Here is a 15,930-nt window from a genome sequence, read left to right as displayed (position 1 = left end):
TTTCTGTCTGTAACTAAGATCAGCTCCAGTATCATCTTCAAACATATTTTAGACACATTTAATTAGACATGGAGTCTCATGTGTAATTTTGTCAGACTTTTAACTTTTCATAATTAATGCTGTTCATTTAAGAAGTTTAATTTTATCAGGAGTTAATAACAGTTAACTCTTGATCACTGATATTAACTGATATTAATTACCTGATGCTACCTGATATTACCTGATATTCCTTGCTGCACTCCAGGCCAAACCCCTGTGTTAATGCAGGGCTGCAGTGCTGCAGTGCTGCAGTGCTGCAGTGCTATACTTAGGCAGCAGCTAACCGCTCTCTTCTTGGTTTCTCAGTGACATCTCTGGTAAATTCCTTCACTGTTTTCTGTGGATAAAGTGAGTTTGATTCGCTGTAGCAATTTATTCATTGCATGTTTTGCTGCAGCCAGAATATATATATATATATATATATATATATATATATATATATATATATATATATATATATGTACACAGTATATATATATATATTACAGCTGACTGGATAGCTCAATAGATAAGACATCAGTATAACACCGAGAGGGTGGGGTTCAAATCCAGTCTGGGTCCTTAGGCAAGACCCTTCAAGCTACTGCCTACGTCATACCATGAGAGACACTAAAATGCATAATGTTTTGGGGAACCAGAGTACCTTGATGACAAATGGGCTACTGGAACAAGACGGAAATGGGCGAGAGTAACCTACTCAAGTAACCCTAATCAGAGAGGTTACATGCAAAGACTGGTGAAGGAATGGTTACTTCAACATCCCCAGTCAACACTAAGCACTAAATAACTAGTAGCTCAGTGTTCCAACATCCGCAAACGGCAACTGCTATCACAACTTGAGATTGACGAGATACAACACAAATGCTACGGCAAAAAGGAGGAACCTGGATGTCAGAACTGTGGGGACTTAACTACAGGTCCCCACCCAGTCAGGGGATACAGAGAAAATCAACTCCTCGTAGACCGCACAGTTGCCGCAATGCCGCATACTTGGATCATTGAATGCTTAGACTCTGCCTTCATTGCAAACTCGATGAAGCTGTGGAAAACCACCCTTGAAGCCAACTGCAAACCACTTGCACAAGTGTCCATCAAATGTGGCATATACCAAGGAGATGCTCTGTCCCCGCTACTGTTCTGCATAGGCCTGAACCCCCTCAGCCAAATTATCAACAAGACTGGCTATGGATACCGACTCAAAAATGGGGCCAACATCAGTCACCTTCTCTACATGGATGACATCAAGCTGTATGCCAAGAGTGAGCGAGACATCGACTCACTGATCCACACCACCAGGATCTACAGCACGGACACTGGGATGTCATTTGGACTAGAGAAGTGTGGTCGGCTGATCACAAAGAGGGGGAAGGTCATCCGCACAGAAGGGGTCTCACTCCCAGAAGGAACAATAGCAGACATAGAGGACAGTTACAAGTACCTAGGTATACCACAAGCAAATGGCAACCTCGATGAGGTCACAAGGAAAGGAGCCACAGCTAAATACCTCCAACGAATAAGGCAAGTCCTGAGAAGCCAGCTCAATGGCAAGAACAAAATCCGTGCGATAAACAGCTATGCCCTGCCAGTAATCAGATACCCTGCTGGAATAATTAGCTGGCCAAAGGAGGAGATAAAAGCCACTGATATTAAGACTAGAAAACTACTAACAATGCATGGAGGGTTCCATCCCAAATCCAGCACCCTGAGACTGTACACGAGCCGCAAGGAAGGAGGCAGAGGACTAGTGAGTGTGAGAACCACAGTCCAGGACGAAACAACTAAGATCCATAAATACATCAGGGACAAAGCCTCAACAGACAATGTGCTCAGTGAATATCTCAGACAACAGGGAACGGAGGTTGAGGTGCCAGAGATACCATCATGGGAGGACAAGCCCCTACATGGGATGTACCACCAGCAAATAACCCAAGTGGCTGATATCAGTAAATCCTACCAATGGCTGGAAAAAGCTGGACAAAGCTGGACTCAAGGACAGCACAGAGGCCCTCATCCTGGCCGCCCAGGAACAGGCCCTAAACACCAGAGCAATAGAGGCCCAGATCTACCACACCAGACAAGACCCAAGGTGTAGGTTGTGCAAGGAGGCCCCTGAGACAGTCCAGCACATAACAGCAGGGTGCAGGATACTGGCAGGGAAAGCGTACATGGAACGACATAACCAAGTTGCAGGCATAGTGTACAGAAACATCTGTGCAGAATATGGACTGGAAACCCCGAGATCAAAGTGGGAAACACCCCCAAAGGTGGCGGAGAACGCCAGAGCTAAGATCCTGTGGGACTTCCAGATCCAGACAGACAAAATGGTAATGGCGAACCAACCAGACATTGTCGTAGTGGATAAACAACAGAGGAAAGCCGTTGTGGTAGATGTAGCAATACCAAGCGACTGCAACATCAGGAAAAAGGAGCACGAGAAACTAGAGAAATACCAGGGGCTCAGGGAGGAACTGGAGAGGGCCTGGAAGGTGAAGACCACAGTGGTGCCTGTGGTCATCGGGGCCCTCGGGGCAGTCACCCCCAAACTGGACCAATGGCTACAACAGATCCCAGGAACAACATCAGACATCTCAGTCCAGAAATGTGCAGTCCTTGGCACAGCCAAGATACTGCGCAGAACCCTCAAGCTCCCAGGCCTCTGGTAGAGGACCCGAGCTCAGAGGATAAGAACCACCCGCCATGGGTGAGAAGGGAATTATTATATATATACAGTATATATATATATATACTGCTCAAAAAAATAAAGGGAACACTCAAATAACACATCCTAGATCTGAATGAAAGAAATATTCTCATTGAATACTTTGTTCTGTACAAAGTTCCATTTGCACAACAGCAGGTGAAATTGATTGTCAATCAGTGTTGCTTCCTAAGTGGACAGTTTGATTACACAGAAGTTTGATTTACTTGGAGTTATATTGTGTTGTTTAAGTGTTCCCTTTATTTTTTTGAGCAGTGTATATATATATATATATATATCTGTATAAATTTATACCAATTTATACAGTTTGTCTGTGAAGAAAAGTTTATTTGAGTTTAAGAGGTTCCAAGGTCTTTGAAGGCATCATGATTAGTTATAGTCTGTCTAAGTGTGTGTGTGTGTGTGTGTGTGTGTGTGTGTGTGTGTGTGTGTGTGTGTGTGTGTGTGTGTGTGTGTGTGTGTGTGTGTGTGTGTGTGTGTGTGTGTGTGTGTGTGTGTGTGTGTGATTGGGGGATATATCAGTGTCATCTTCGGCTCCAGCAGGGTGTGTGTCCATGCAGGCGGCTCCTCTCCTCTGGATGTGGAGGCATGAAACCTCTGAATCTGGAGCTGAAGCTGCAGAGCAGCAGCGAGGAGGTTTGAGCGGAAATGAGGAGAAATGAACTCTGGTCGACAATCACAGACTAATATTCCTCCTCCATCATTCTCCAGGCCTCCTTCCCTTCCAGCGCATTAAAAGCGCATTAAATATCATTAAAGTAACGACCATATTCCTCTGAAATTGCTCTAATAATCATTTGACATGAGACTTTTTCCTTTCTTTGACCGGATAATCGTTATTTTCGGGGTTATTTCCGCGCGCCGTGGCGCAGCGTGGGCTGGGGCCGGAGGGGGCGTGTGTTGGACGGACGGGGCGTGGATGTGAGTTTCCCGTGGAGCACCGGGACCAGAACCCGCGGAGGACCAGCCGAACATCCCGGCATGCTGCTCTCAAGTCTGGGGACGTGAGGCTCCCTCAGTGATGGATGCGTGGCGCTCCGCTGTGACGCGCAGTGGGCAGGTTTGGCGCACATCGCGCCTGTGGATGAGATGATCCGGTTCGCGGCTGAACCATGAAGTCCCTCGGCGTGCCATGCCTCCTGCGCTCCGTCCTCCATGGGATGCAGTAGATGGAGAGCTGCGCTCAACTTCGGACACCTGAAGGCGCAGTCCAGGCTGCCCGTCTTCCTCACCATGATCCTCCTCTTCACTTACCTCTGCTACTGCCTCAGCAGCCGCTGCGACGCGCTGCCCCGGCCGGTGTTCAGCATCGGCGCTCCGGCGGCCGAGCGGCTCCTGGGCTCCCCGGTGCCGCTGCTCCGGCACCGGCTGGCGGACTCCGCCGGCGGCCTGCGGCCTCCCGACAACATTTCCGTCTCCAATAACTTCGGCAGCAAGAAGTTCCCGCAGGCCATCATCATCGGGGTGAAGAAGGGCGGAACCCGGGCGCTGCTGGAGTTCCTGCGGGTCCACCCGGACGTCAGAGCCGTGGGCGCTGAGCCGCACTTCTTCGACCGCTGCTACGACAAGGGGCTGGGCTGGTACAGGTAAGACCTGCAGCCGGGTCACACTGCCGGGAAGGTGTGTTCACACACCGGGGGAGACGCGGACATGGTGGATGAGGAAAACTAAGATAACAACTTCCTGAACTAATCCTGCAGCCTGGAATGTTTCATAATATTAGCATTAAATCTAAAGCTGACACAGAAAAAAACTGGGCGATATGGGGTTAGAATTTCATCGTGATATTTCAGTACTATTGCGATAGCGATAAATATAATTAAATGCACAAATTATTCTTTCTTACTTAACTGTATTGTTGTGAATGGAAAAGCACTCATTGCGTCACAAACACAAATCCTGCTCTTGGAAAACTTTTCTATTTGATAGGAGTTTCTTCAGGATGTCGCCAAGTTAAAACAATATTTCATTTATATCACTAAACTGAACACAGTCACTGGACTTCATCAGTTTGACAGTTTATTGGTTATTTGTTGATGCTCTCCTGGAATAAACAGCTCAAAATAGTATTTATGTCAGTTTTTGAACAAAACAACAATAAATGAAAATTCTTAAGAAATTTGTAAAGATAAATGCAAAACGACACAATAACTGTAGATTCATTAACAAATGACTGGATGAACTTATCCCAGAAATTATTGCATAAATGATAATATTGTTTTGAGACCATTTTCACATAATATATTGATAATAGCTTAATAATGCAAGTTCTCCCTCTCAAACATTAATACAGTTTTTAACAAACATTTATCACTGGACATGGAAGACATTCTAAATATCGAAATAAATAAAACAAGTAAAAACCATAAATAAAATGGAAATTAAAACCGAAACAATAAAGTCTCAGTAAACAAATATTAACCTCCAGAAATTAAATTATTAAGCTCATTTGAATTTGTTATGCAATTAATTGATTAATTGCTTCTTGTTGCTTTCATTTCTTTCCTCTTCATAATTTTAAACTTCTTGATCTGTTAAATAAAATCAAACTAACCTGAGAAAAAGTTCAAAGTTTATGAAAAAACATATAGTTTAATCTAATTAGTTTCTATGTTATGGTTATGTAGCACAGTCAGCTAAGTTGATGTATTTGGTCTCATATTTTGACGTGTTGTGTTTTATGATGCTGTTTTGGTAAAGAGGTTTTAATACCAATGAGTTATTGTCCAATTTAAATGAAGGATAAATATTAATAACAAATACTTATTTTTATTGCTAAAGGTTTAAATTTGAAGTAAATTTAATTTTCTGAAATGTTCAGGCTGTTTATGTCCTTTTGTTGTGTTAAAGGAAACATGATTTATTTATTAATGACATAATGTCCTCATATTAGAGAAAACAGAATCTGTCATCAGAACCTTCATCAGAACCGAGCAGGTTCTGTCTCCTACCAATGAATCTCTGCTTATAGAAACTGTGAGATATTTAAAACAGTTAAAACTGCAGCAAGATTTTTTTATTAAACTCATATTTTTCTTGACTATTTTACTCGTTCATCGTATATTTCATAAGGAATCCTTGATTAATTTAGATGAATATTGATTTATCTGCATATCACTTTATATTTAATTGCTCTTCATCTTTAATTGCTGTAATTAATGGTTTACATCTGGAATCTGAGTTTTATTAGAACTGGGCTTCAGGTTCTGAGCAGGTCAAACATCAGAACTGATTCACATCCTCACTCTGTTTTTATTGATATTTTATGAAATAAACAACACATAGAAACATCTAACTGTAAAGTTAAACGACCTGGTCAGGTTTTCTGTTAGAAATTAAAATCTGAAATGTGTGGAATGCTTATATTCAGCCCCATTTACTCAAATACCCTTAAATAAAATCCAGTTTCCCTCAGAAATCACCCAGTTTGAGTCATTCAATCCAAGTCCGTCTGCAGAGGTTCTGGTTCTGGTTCTGGTTCTGGAGAACAACCAGCCTGAGGGAGACCAGTTAACCCAGCAGACGGGTTGGGGAGGTTCCGGTTCTGTTTAAAGCTTTAACCAGCTCCCTCAACACCTCCTGGTGTAGATCAGTTCTCCAGAACCTTAATGACCTGATTATTCTGTTCAGGTGGTTCAGCAGAGGCTCATCTAAAGGTTGCAGGGCAGCGGGCCCCTAGGACTGGAGTTTGACACCCCTGCTTTAGAGGAATGATGCCTGGTCTGTAACCGCAAACAGGAAGTGGAACTGACACTGTAACCGCAAACAGGAAGTGGAACTGACACTGTAACCGCAAACAGGAAGTGGAACTGACACTGTAACCGCAAACAGGAAGTGGAACTGACACTGTAACCGCAAACAGGAAGTGGAACTGACACTGTAACCTCAGACAGGAAGTGGAACTGATAAATATGTAAATGAATCTGAGATCAGAGCTGATCAGATGGAGGTGGAATGAAACTGGACCTTTGACCTGTGTCACATTTAAGAGGATGGCTGATGAGGAAGAGGAAGATCTTCTTCCTCTTTAGAGAGATGGAGATGTTGAGTCTGCAATGGTTTCACTGGTTTACTGGTTTACTGGTTTCAAGAGTTAACTGGTTAACACAGCTCCAGTTGCGTTCGGAGTGTTTCCAGGTCCAGAGCTTCACATGTGGCTCAGACAGAAAAGTTTTCACACCCTTCCTGATTTCTCCTGCCTTTTTGTCCGTCATCATGTTTCACATCAAACACATTTATCTATTAGACAAAATGACCTGATTTAACACAAAAAGAACGTTTTTTCATTTTTTTATTACGTGAACTAATCTTTCCAAACCAGCAGTGTTTCTGACCGTGATGAGTCTCTAAACTGGACTCCTCCTCTGTCCTCTCTCTACTGCCACTGTCAAACCAAGTAAGAAAATCAGAGAAATTAATTTGTTTGATAAATATGAAGTGATTAATGTGAGCGTTAACAGAAACCAGCTGATCTGTAAATCATAGATATATAATGAGAGAAGAGCCAAACTCACAGTGGGAGCCCACATTAAAGTCTGCCCAGGGCCTCAGACAATCTTGGGCCGGCTCTGGTTCCAACACGGAAATAAAACCCAAAGAAACATGAAAATGATAAACCGGCCGAGTCATGAAGAAGAAAAGAGAAACATGAAACCATTTATACACCCTGAGAGCCTGAATGACATGACCTCAGTCTGCCTGGGTGTTTGAGTCTCTGTGTGTGTGTGTGTGTGTGTGTGTGTGTGTGTGTGTGTGTGTGTGTGTGTCACTGCCACTAATTGCTCCCTCCCGCTTCAGTTATCAGATGGGAAAATCAGAAGTTGTGTTCCTGCTGGTCCACACTGGTCTCCTTGTGTGGTTTTATCTAGGAGCAGCCAGGGGCCACAGGGGGAGCGGGGGGCCACGCCCTGCCTGATCGCAGGGAGGGAGGAACCAACAAACTGGTGCAGAGATGGGCAGATTACAGAGTGACACTTCCTGCCTCCATGATGGCCTCCATTACAGAAAAACCTCCAATGTGTCTGAACTGAACAGGCTAGCTGCTACAAGCTAGCCCAGGAAATGAGCCGGTTATTTATTGAGATTTACTTTCAGGGACAGTAAATAAATTTTAACTCCAAAGGATCAAGCTGGAGGTATTAAATTATGAGCAACATTCCTCCATGTCTGATAACACAAGGTTTTAGCGTCCTGCAGCATTGTGAGGCTATGGCTAGCAGCTTGCTAGCTCATCATAAACAAAGGACGTAACAGAAGCAATGATAAAACATTATATGGAAATTTTAAAGAGATCTGACATCCATACACTTTGATTACACTCAGATGTTTACATTTTTTTAAATAAAAGGCTAAAGCTAGCATGTGGTTAGCTTAGCCGCAACAAAGGTCCTAACATTAACCCATAAGATTAGTTATTTAACACCTAAAAATCCATAGAAAGACATGAAAAGTTGATCTAATTGAAGTTTTTACGTCCAAGCTAACGTCTCATAGAGCTAGCATGTGATGCTAACGTGTAAAAATCTCCAGCTGAGTTTCAGCTTCTCTTCACAGCAGCTCTGAACAAGCAGTCCATTTCCTCTCAGAATCACGAGCTGAAGATGAACTTTTTCTGAATCCTTGAGACGTTAACTCTCAGGTTCTCCTGTTTGGTTCTGGTTCTGGTTCCTGAGAGGAAACTCTGACCTCCTCTCTCTCAGGCCTTGAGACGCGGGTATTAACCGTTACGCCTCTGTTTTTCCTCTCAGTCAGACACATTCTTCAGCTCTTTCCTACCGACCTACCCCAGTGATGCAAACCTCCTCAGTAAAAACGCTTTTCACCGCCGAGCGCCGGCCAGGCGGCCAGATGAGCTACAAACCAAGAACCGAAGGATTTACATCACATGATGTAACCTCTGACCTTCAGTCATTCTGCCAAAATTAGTACCAACAATATCAATAATAATAGCATCCTATTAATGAGCTCAGCATTCAGAAATGCTGAAGTGATCAGTTTTAAATGGATTATTGATCTGTGCAGCAACACACTGCCAGCCAGCAGGCTGAAAGAAAGCTCCTTCACTTTCCTGCCCCTAAAAAAAGAGCTAGCTCTAACGTATCAGACTCAATAAACACCAGAACTGAAAACAGGCATCATTAATGGTTTTTATATTTTATTGGAAGCCTCGTCCAAACGTAGTTTATTGGTTGTTCTAACAGGTTTGGTAATAATTCATGCTTCAGTCATGATTTCTGATGTACATATCATGAAGCTGGAATATTTTACTGGTGTTTATCAAACCGGCTCCGTCCTGATCTGATGCTAATTTTAGTCAAAGTGACAGCAGAGAAACTGAAACCTTTGAAGAAATGATTGAATCTAGTTCTACAAACATGGAGACAAGAAAAGACTTCATCATCCACATCATGCAGCACACAGACAGACAGACATCACCTGAGCTCCCTGCCATCAGCCCACAGGAGCTGCTCATGCTGCAGCCACAGTCCGGAATCACTGGCTTCTCCTGGCGGCCGGCAGGTCTTTGAACGCACCACAGGGAAACTCCCGCAGAGGCTCTGTGGTGTTTAAGGACGTTGTTCAGTTCTGGACTCTTCTGTCAGATTCCTGCCTGAAGGACGCAGGAGTCACAGCAACGCCTGGGCAGCTGCAGGACAACGAGGAAGAGGAGGAGGATGAAGAAGAGGAGCAGGATGATGAGGAAGAGGAGCAGGATGGAAAAGTGAAGAAGAAAAACTGAGAGGAAACAAAACGTTGAGAAAACTCTGATCATGATGACGTTTCTTTACATGATCCCTGTGACCCCCGAGTGACCTCACCAAAAGAGAAACAGACAGTGACCTTCACTCTGACCTTCACTCTGACCTTAAGGTTGGAAGAGTCCATTTGAGGCTTCCGGTCCGGCACAACCCGTACGGATCACGGCTTTCTTAACCCAGAAATACTTTCCTCAATAGCGCTGCTCACACACACACCCACCCACACACACACACACACACACACCCACACACACACACACACACACACGCACACACACACACACACACACACACGCACACACACACACACAGGGAGCTTCATTGCTCACAGATGTGAGTCTGTGGTGTTGAGGGAAAGTTTAAGTCTTTGTGTTTGTGTACAAACAAGAATGGAGGAAAGTGGCCCCAAACTGGCCCTAATGGGCCCCAAACTGGCCCTAATCCCAGTTTCCTAGTTAAGAGATTAAGAAACGCCAGCATAAATCAGAGAAGTACGGAAGAGAATTAGTGCCACTGAAAAAGAAGAATTCTGACGTTTTTTTGTCAGAATCCAGATTGTTGAAATTATTTATGCAGCATCAGAAAAATCTAGTCTGAAAACTCAAACCTACCAAATAAATTTGTGAAAGGCTTTCAGTGTGGATACGTTCGCAAATTTACGATAAGGAAAACAAAAGTCATGCGATTATTTCTATATACTAACAACATAACTGAAATACATCTATGAATATTTGGTTATTTACTTGGATTTTGACATAGACTGACACAGAATTAGCCTGCTGAGATTAAAGTCCTTTCTCTTTAATGCTAATGCTAACTCATTAGCATTAGCAGCAGCAGGCCTCTGCCTCTATCTGCCGGGTCTCTGCTGGTTCTGCTGCTTGTGGCTCCGGATCACAGACCCGCTGCATGTAAACACAGAGTGGATGGAAGAACCTCTGCGCCTGCAGCAGGAACAACAGCTTGGAATTAAACTGATTCTCTGCTACAAACACTCGACCGTCTCCCTGCAGCCACAGGAGACACAAGAAGTACTGGAACGCAGTCTTTAACACATTGTTCCATTTAATCCAGTTTTTCTGGTATTCCTTAAATGAAACAAAACGTCGGTCTTTCTGCAGCTGAAAGGAGAAACGTTTCTGAGACACAAATATTACAGCCTCCAACTGAATTCTGAATATGTTCATTAAAGAACAAAACTTTCCCTGTTTTCTTTACTGGAAGCACTTAATGGCTTTGGCATGTTCACTGATAGACTTTAGAAAAATGTAGAAAACACAGATAGTGCGAGATCTGAAGTTTTAGGTGCATCACTGCAGAAAAACCTTTCACCATGAAACTCTACAAGTTTTTATCCAAAGCTGGAATTTACTTTTAAAAGCAGCGTTTGGGTCATGAATAAGACGTGAAGCTTGTTTCTTCTGTAGGACTTTGTCAGTCAGTCACCAGCAAAATTCTGCTGATCCAGCAGATCCCATCCAGGTTCCAGCAGGCAGGTTGAGGTATAAACTTTGGCTCCAAACTGACATTTTAAAGGATCCCTAAAGAGAACGAACCATAGAAACACCACCACTTTCCAAAACCTCTCTGTGTTTGGATTTCTGTGTTCTCCTCCGGTTAGCTTCGCTCCAGCCGCTAATGCAGCTCAGACATTTCTGGTGAAGAGCTGAGGCGGTGCGCTCAGCGCCGCATGCCAGAGGACATGCTGGACTTGGAACCAAGTGTGTAAAGTTGGATCAGAGAGACAGAGCTTCATAAGACCTTCACTGACAGACCAACCACGAAGCCTCCGACCCGACCGCCACCACATGCCTGCTGAGGACGGAGAGGAAGCATGGAAATCAGCCCAGGGTTCCTTCAAAGCTGCAGCTCTGGCGTTCTTCACTGCTTACACATGAACTAACTCCATTATTTAAATCTTGTCTTGACTTGGTGAAAGGAGCTGTATTTTTTGCTCTTCAGAGAAAAAGACAGAGGTTATTACATTCCATTTTTGCATGCTTGCTCTTGAATATAGTAAATGACACAAAACAAATAAATTTTCCTTCCCCTGTAATTTCCTTCCATTTCTATACAGCCTGCTCTGGTGTTTCAGGAGGTTTACAGATCATTAATCTGGTTCTTCATCAGAGAGCAGAGCCAGGAGATAAAAGAGAAGCGTGTGATCCAGTTCCCTAAAGCTACCAGTAGAACCAGAACCTTCAGACTGACGCGATAATGGAAACAACCAGGCCAGGGCTGCGTTCACAGCAGCTCTGCTTAATTCGCTTTAATCCGACTCCGGTCCGCTTTCATTCTCGCTAGCTCCAACACGTTACTGTTGTCAGCCATCAGCGCCGCTCTTTTTGATTGTTTCTTCATCCTTTCTTGGTCTGGCTTTTAGAGGTGGTCCAGTTTTATAGGACTGGATTAGCATCCTTCTGGGCTAACGTTTTAGCTTTGCTAGCGAAATGGAGCTAGCATGACGAAGCAAAATCAACCCAGACTCCAGGTGGTGGAATAAAGAGGTTATGATGTCTTTTAATATCTTTGTTTTCCTCCCTAACTCACTGAATTAAACTCAGACTGTTAAAATATTTATCATAAGGAATTTTAAAGTGCAAAATTAAAAAAAACTTACAGAAATGTGGGAAAACTTTACATATGAATGTTTAAATATTCTAATTCCTTTCTGGGTTTTTTGTTGTTTTTCCTACAGGAGTTTAATGCCTCGGACTCTGGAGGGTCAGATCACCATGGAAAAGACTCCAAGTTACTTCATCACCAAAGAAGCTCCGCGGCGCGTCCACGCCATGAGCCGCCACACCAAACTCATCGTGGTGGTGCGTGACCCAGTGACCCGGGCCATCTCTGATTACACCCAGACGCTGTCCAAATCTCCTGGGCTTCCATCGTTCCAGAACCTCGCCTTCCGCAACGACAGCGCGGCGCTCATCGACACGTCCTGGAGCGCCGTACGCATCGGCATCTACGCCAAGCACCTGGAGAACTGGCTGCGCTACTTTCCTCTGTCGCGCTTCCTGTTCGTAAGCGGGGAGAGGCTGGTGACAGACCCAGCGGGGGAGATGGGCAGAGTCCAGGACTTTCTGGGCCTCAAACGCGTGGTGACGGACAAACACTTCTACTTCAACCAGACCAAAGGTTTCCCCTGCTTGAAGAAGCCTGAGGGCAGCAGCCAGCCGCGCTGCCTGGGGAAGTCGAAGGGCAGACCGCATCCTCAGATACCGACTGAGGTTCTGCTCAGGCTCAGAGACTTCTACAGACCCTTTAACCTCAAGTTCTACCAAATGACCGGCCAAGACTTTGGCTGGAGCTGAACCACCAAACATCTTCCATCGGTCAACGCCAGGCTGGTTGTGAAGCTTTTCCAAAGAGACTTTTAGGTCCTCAAGGTCCTTGCAGAAGTTATTCTTATGTCTTGATTCCACTGAGCGGTACGATACGGGTCGGCTTGGTTTGTTTCTGTATTTTATGCCCGGTGTATTCAGCGCCACGGGGCCAGCGGGGTTAGACCCAAACACCCAACCTGATGTCATAACACTAGTGTCTTTCTGAGTATCGCAAACAGTGACGTTTTTCTGTCGTCCAATCAAAGGGCTGTGTTGTGTGACATCAACAGTTCCTCCCTAACCGGACCGGACCAGATCGTTGTTCTCTGGACCTAGACCTGACGGAGGTCTAGGAATGGTGCGGTACCAGTCGGTTGTTTGGGTCTAGAAACAGACAGAACAGCAGCGATGAAAAACAATCAATTCTCATAAAAGTCCGATTCAGAATCACTTGAAAAAAATTGAAAATAAATCCGCCGTCTGTGCACCTCCATTTTGTAACCTTCTGACGTCGCTACGGAGACGGTACTGGAACATACCACAAAGCACCAACACAGAGAGAAAACTAGGAAAACCAAAGAGAGAGATTCAACCGGCCACGAAACATTTGGACTCCGCTAATGATCGGAGCTAAGCTACGACGTTCCCTCCATTACTTTGGGAGGTGGGCTGTGATTGGTCAAAGGGTTGTGGGCGGGGCTTTATCTGCAGACGACACAAATACTTTTAAGGAACGTTTATCCAACTTGGTGAAGGAAATATCAACAGTTTTGCAATTCTTTACTAATAACCAAAAATGAAAAACTCCTGGACGGAAATGGCAACATCAGAAGTTCCAGTTGTTTGGAATCAAAAATTGATTTTGAATCAAAGGTGAGCTAGTAAAAGGTTCCCACTCCAATAAACTACAATACCGACCCGACCCGAAACGAGGCGTTATAACCTCGTTTAAGCTAGTAGTTCTTGAGCCATGATAGTAAAGCTGAAGTCCTAGTCAAATCCCTCAGAACCACTGTGAAGCACACTACTTTAACAGTTGTTCAAACTTCCAACGTCAAAGAGCTGAAAGTATGATGACCTGTCAAAATAAAAGCACACAAACAGTTAATCTGTGGGTCAAAGGGCTAATGGACCCAAACAGAACCACACAAACCAAGGGAGGCACTTAGAGTCATGGTACTATCACAATAAAAGCACATAGTTTGGGAATCAGCTGCTCACTTCCACATCTACAGTTATATGGAAAAATCATTTTAATATTTCAAACTGAAGAACTTTTAAAGTTTATTTCTTTATGAATTAAGGAAGTACTCCTGGTCCAAACAGGTTCTGACATGCAAACTGTGCTGAACGTTTCCTTTTGCTTTGCATATTTACAGACCTGAACAAAAACTCCCAGCTGTTTCCTGACTGACTGCCCTGGTGCTCATATATGCAACTTTGTATTTTTGTAAAAACCTAATTTATTAGAAAACAAAATGTTGTAGAGGCGTTTTTGTCTGAGAATTTTGTATCTGATTTTCTTATTTAAGTGAAATTGTGACTAAATCTTTTTACCCTGACGTGCTTTAGGATCATTTATCCAGAGAAACCGTCACTTCCTTCTGTTTGTATCGATTTCAGAGCGGTTCATGCTGCTGCTGCCAAAAACACGATCTACATCTGCCGGGCAGATGACTTGGCCCTGTGGAGCAGCAGGATGACGACGACTTTAATCACTTCTGTAGAAGTTGACAGCATGTTTACTGAAGCGTTCCTGGAGCGTGGCGTTAATCTCCTGACAGGAACTCTGAGACGGAGGCCGGACAGCAGAAGCCGCTGTCCATTAGCTCCTGTAACCTAATGCAGCCTCCGTCCTGCATTAGCTGCATGTTCTGAGAGAAGCGTGGAAGTTCTTCTGGGTTTCAGGCCTTTTCACGGATCCATCTGCCATTAAGAGTCAAACAGCAAAGACTTCAACTGAATTTAATACAAAATAAGAGAAGAGGAACACCACTAAACTAAATTTGTAGCTGACTACAGCTACTTTTCACTCACATCTTTAACTGTAGGGCCGGTAATTAAAGGGATAGTTTACCTTTTTAAGTGACGTTTATTGACAGAGATAAGACATAAAAAGGGTTTTAAAGAGTTCAGAGATCCTACTGGATTCTAGTTTTTACAGTTTTGTGGACATTCTACAAATTTTAATTAAATTCAGTTTATTACGATAACGACATTTCACAACAAATGTCGACTCGAGGCACTTTAAAAAATATAATCAAATTAATCCTAGTTATCATCCATGCATCAAGTTCAGGTTATTATTCTAATTAGTTTGAAATGTTTGTATCTGGAAACCCAGCAGAACATTGAGACGTTACGCAGCATCACTCCTCCTGACCAGCAGGCGGCGACAGTGGGAAGGAAAAACTTCTCTTAAACAGGAAGAAACCTCCAGCAGAACCAGAACCGGGTTCAGAACCAGCGTCATGTCAGCCCAAACCAGAACAGCAGACCAGACTTGTGTTTTAGGCAAAATAATGCAGAACTGAAGAAATTTTTATGAAAATGTCAAAATGTGCAGAGAAACATAAAGATTGAACCTTAAATGTCATATTTATAGAGTTTATCTGCAAAGAAAAGGTGGATTTAGGGTTTGGTTACAGCTGAAAGCCTCATCTAAAAAGTATTCAGGGTGTCTGCCTCGGACTGAAACTGTTAGCTAAAGGCTCTGCTAACAGTTTCATTCTACAACAGGATCAAGCCTGCAGCATGAGAGCTAACATTTATTAGCATTTATTATCAAACACAGTAATACTGATAGCCGCCATCTTTCCTCACCCAGCTGCAGTTTGTCCTCGCTAACACGGGAAATATTTTAGTTGGTCAGGAGGTGAAATGAACGCCGCTGGTCAGATGTGAAGTTGACACAAGACTGGAAGTTCTGATGTGTCAGCGTTTAATTAATCTCTGACCTCTGACCTCTCAGTTGACCTGTGAACCAGGCTGCCATAAACAGCTGAGCACTCTGGCCAGGCTGGTAAATGGAGGCACACACACACACACACACACACACACACACACACACACCTGATCACACACA

At 43.8% G+C, this 15,930-nt stretch overlaps 1 protein-coding gene across 1 annotated transcript; it reads left to right on the top strand.

The window, feature by feature from the left end:
* The first annotated feature begins 3,698 nt into the window (after positions 1-3,698).
* Positions 3,699-14,612, top strand: LOC102225681 (heparan sulfate glucosamine 3-O-sulfotransferase 6-like). The gene is made up of 2 exons (XM_023340418.1): positions 3,699-4,344; positions 12,215-14,612. Exons 1-2 carry the CDS (start codon positions 3,914-3,916, stop codon positions 12,831-12,833), a joined length of 1,050 nt encoding a protein of 349 aa, XP_023196186.1. The 5' UTR covers positions 3,699-3,913; the 3' UTR covers positions 12,834-14,612.
* The last annotated feature ends 1,318 nt before the right edge of the window (positions 14,613-15,930 follow it).

Source organism: Xiphophorus maculatus, chromosome 10 (genome assembly GCF_002775205.1).
Source record: "Xiphophorus maculatus strain JP 163 A chromosome 10, X_maculatus-5.0-male, whole genome shotgun sequence".
In the NCBI taxonomy this organism is placed as follows: domain Eukaryota; kingdom Metazoa; phylum Chordata; class Actinopteri; order Cyprinodontiformes; family Poeciliidae; genus Xiphophorus; species Xiphophorus maculatus.
Note: the sequence above shows the minus strand (reverse complement) of the source record. Positions and strands in the feature narration are given on the sequence as shown.

Excerpts from the sequence above, each read along its gene's own strand:
- LOC102225681 (XM_023340418.1), top strand. The coding sequence starts at position 3,914 with ATGGGATGCAGTAGATGGAGAGCTGCGCTCAACTTCGGACACCTGAAG. Across the intron at positions 4,345-12,214 it reads AAGGGGCTGGGCTGGTACAG|GAGTTTAATGCCTCGGACTC; the intron begins GTAAGACCTGCA and ends TTTTTCCTACAG.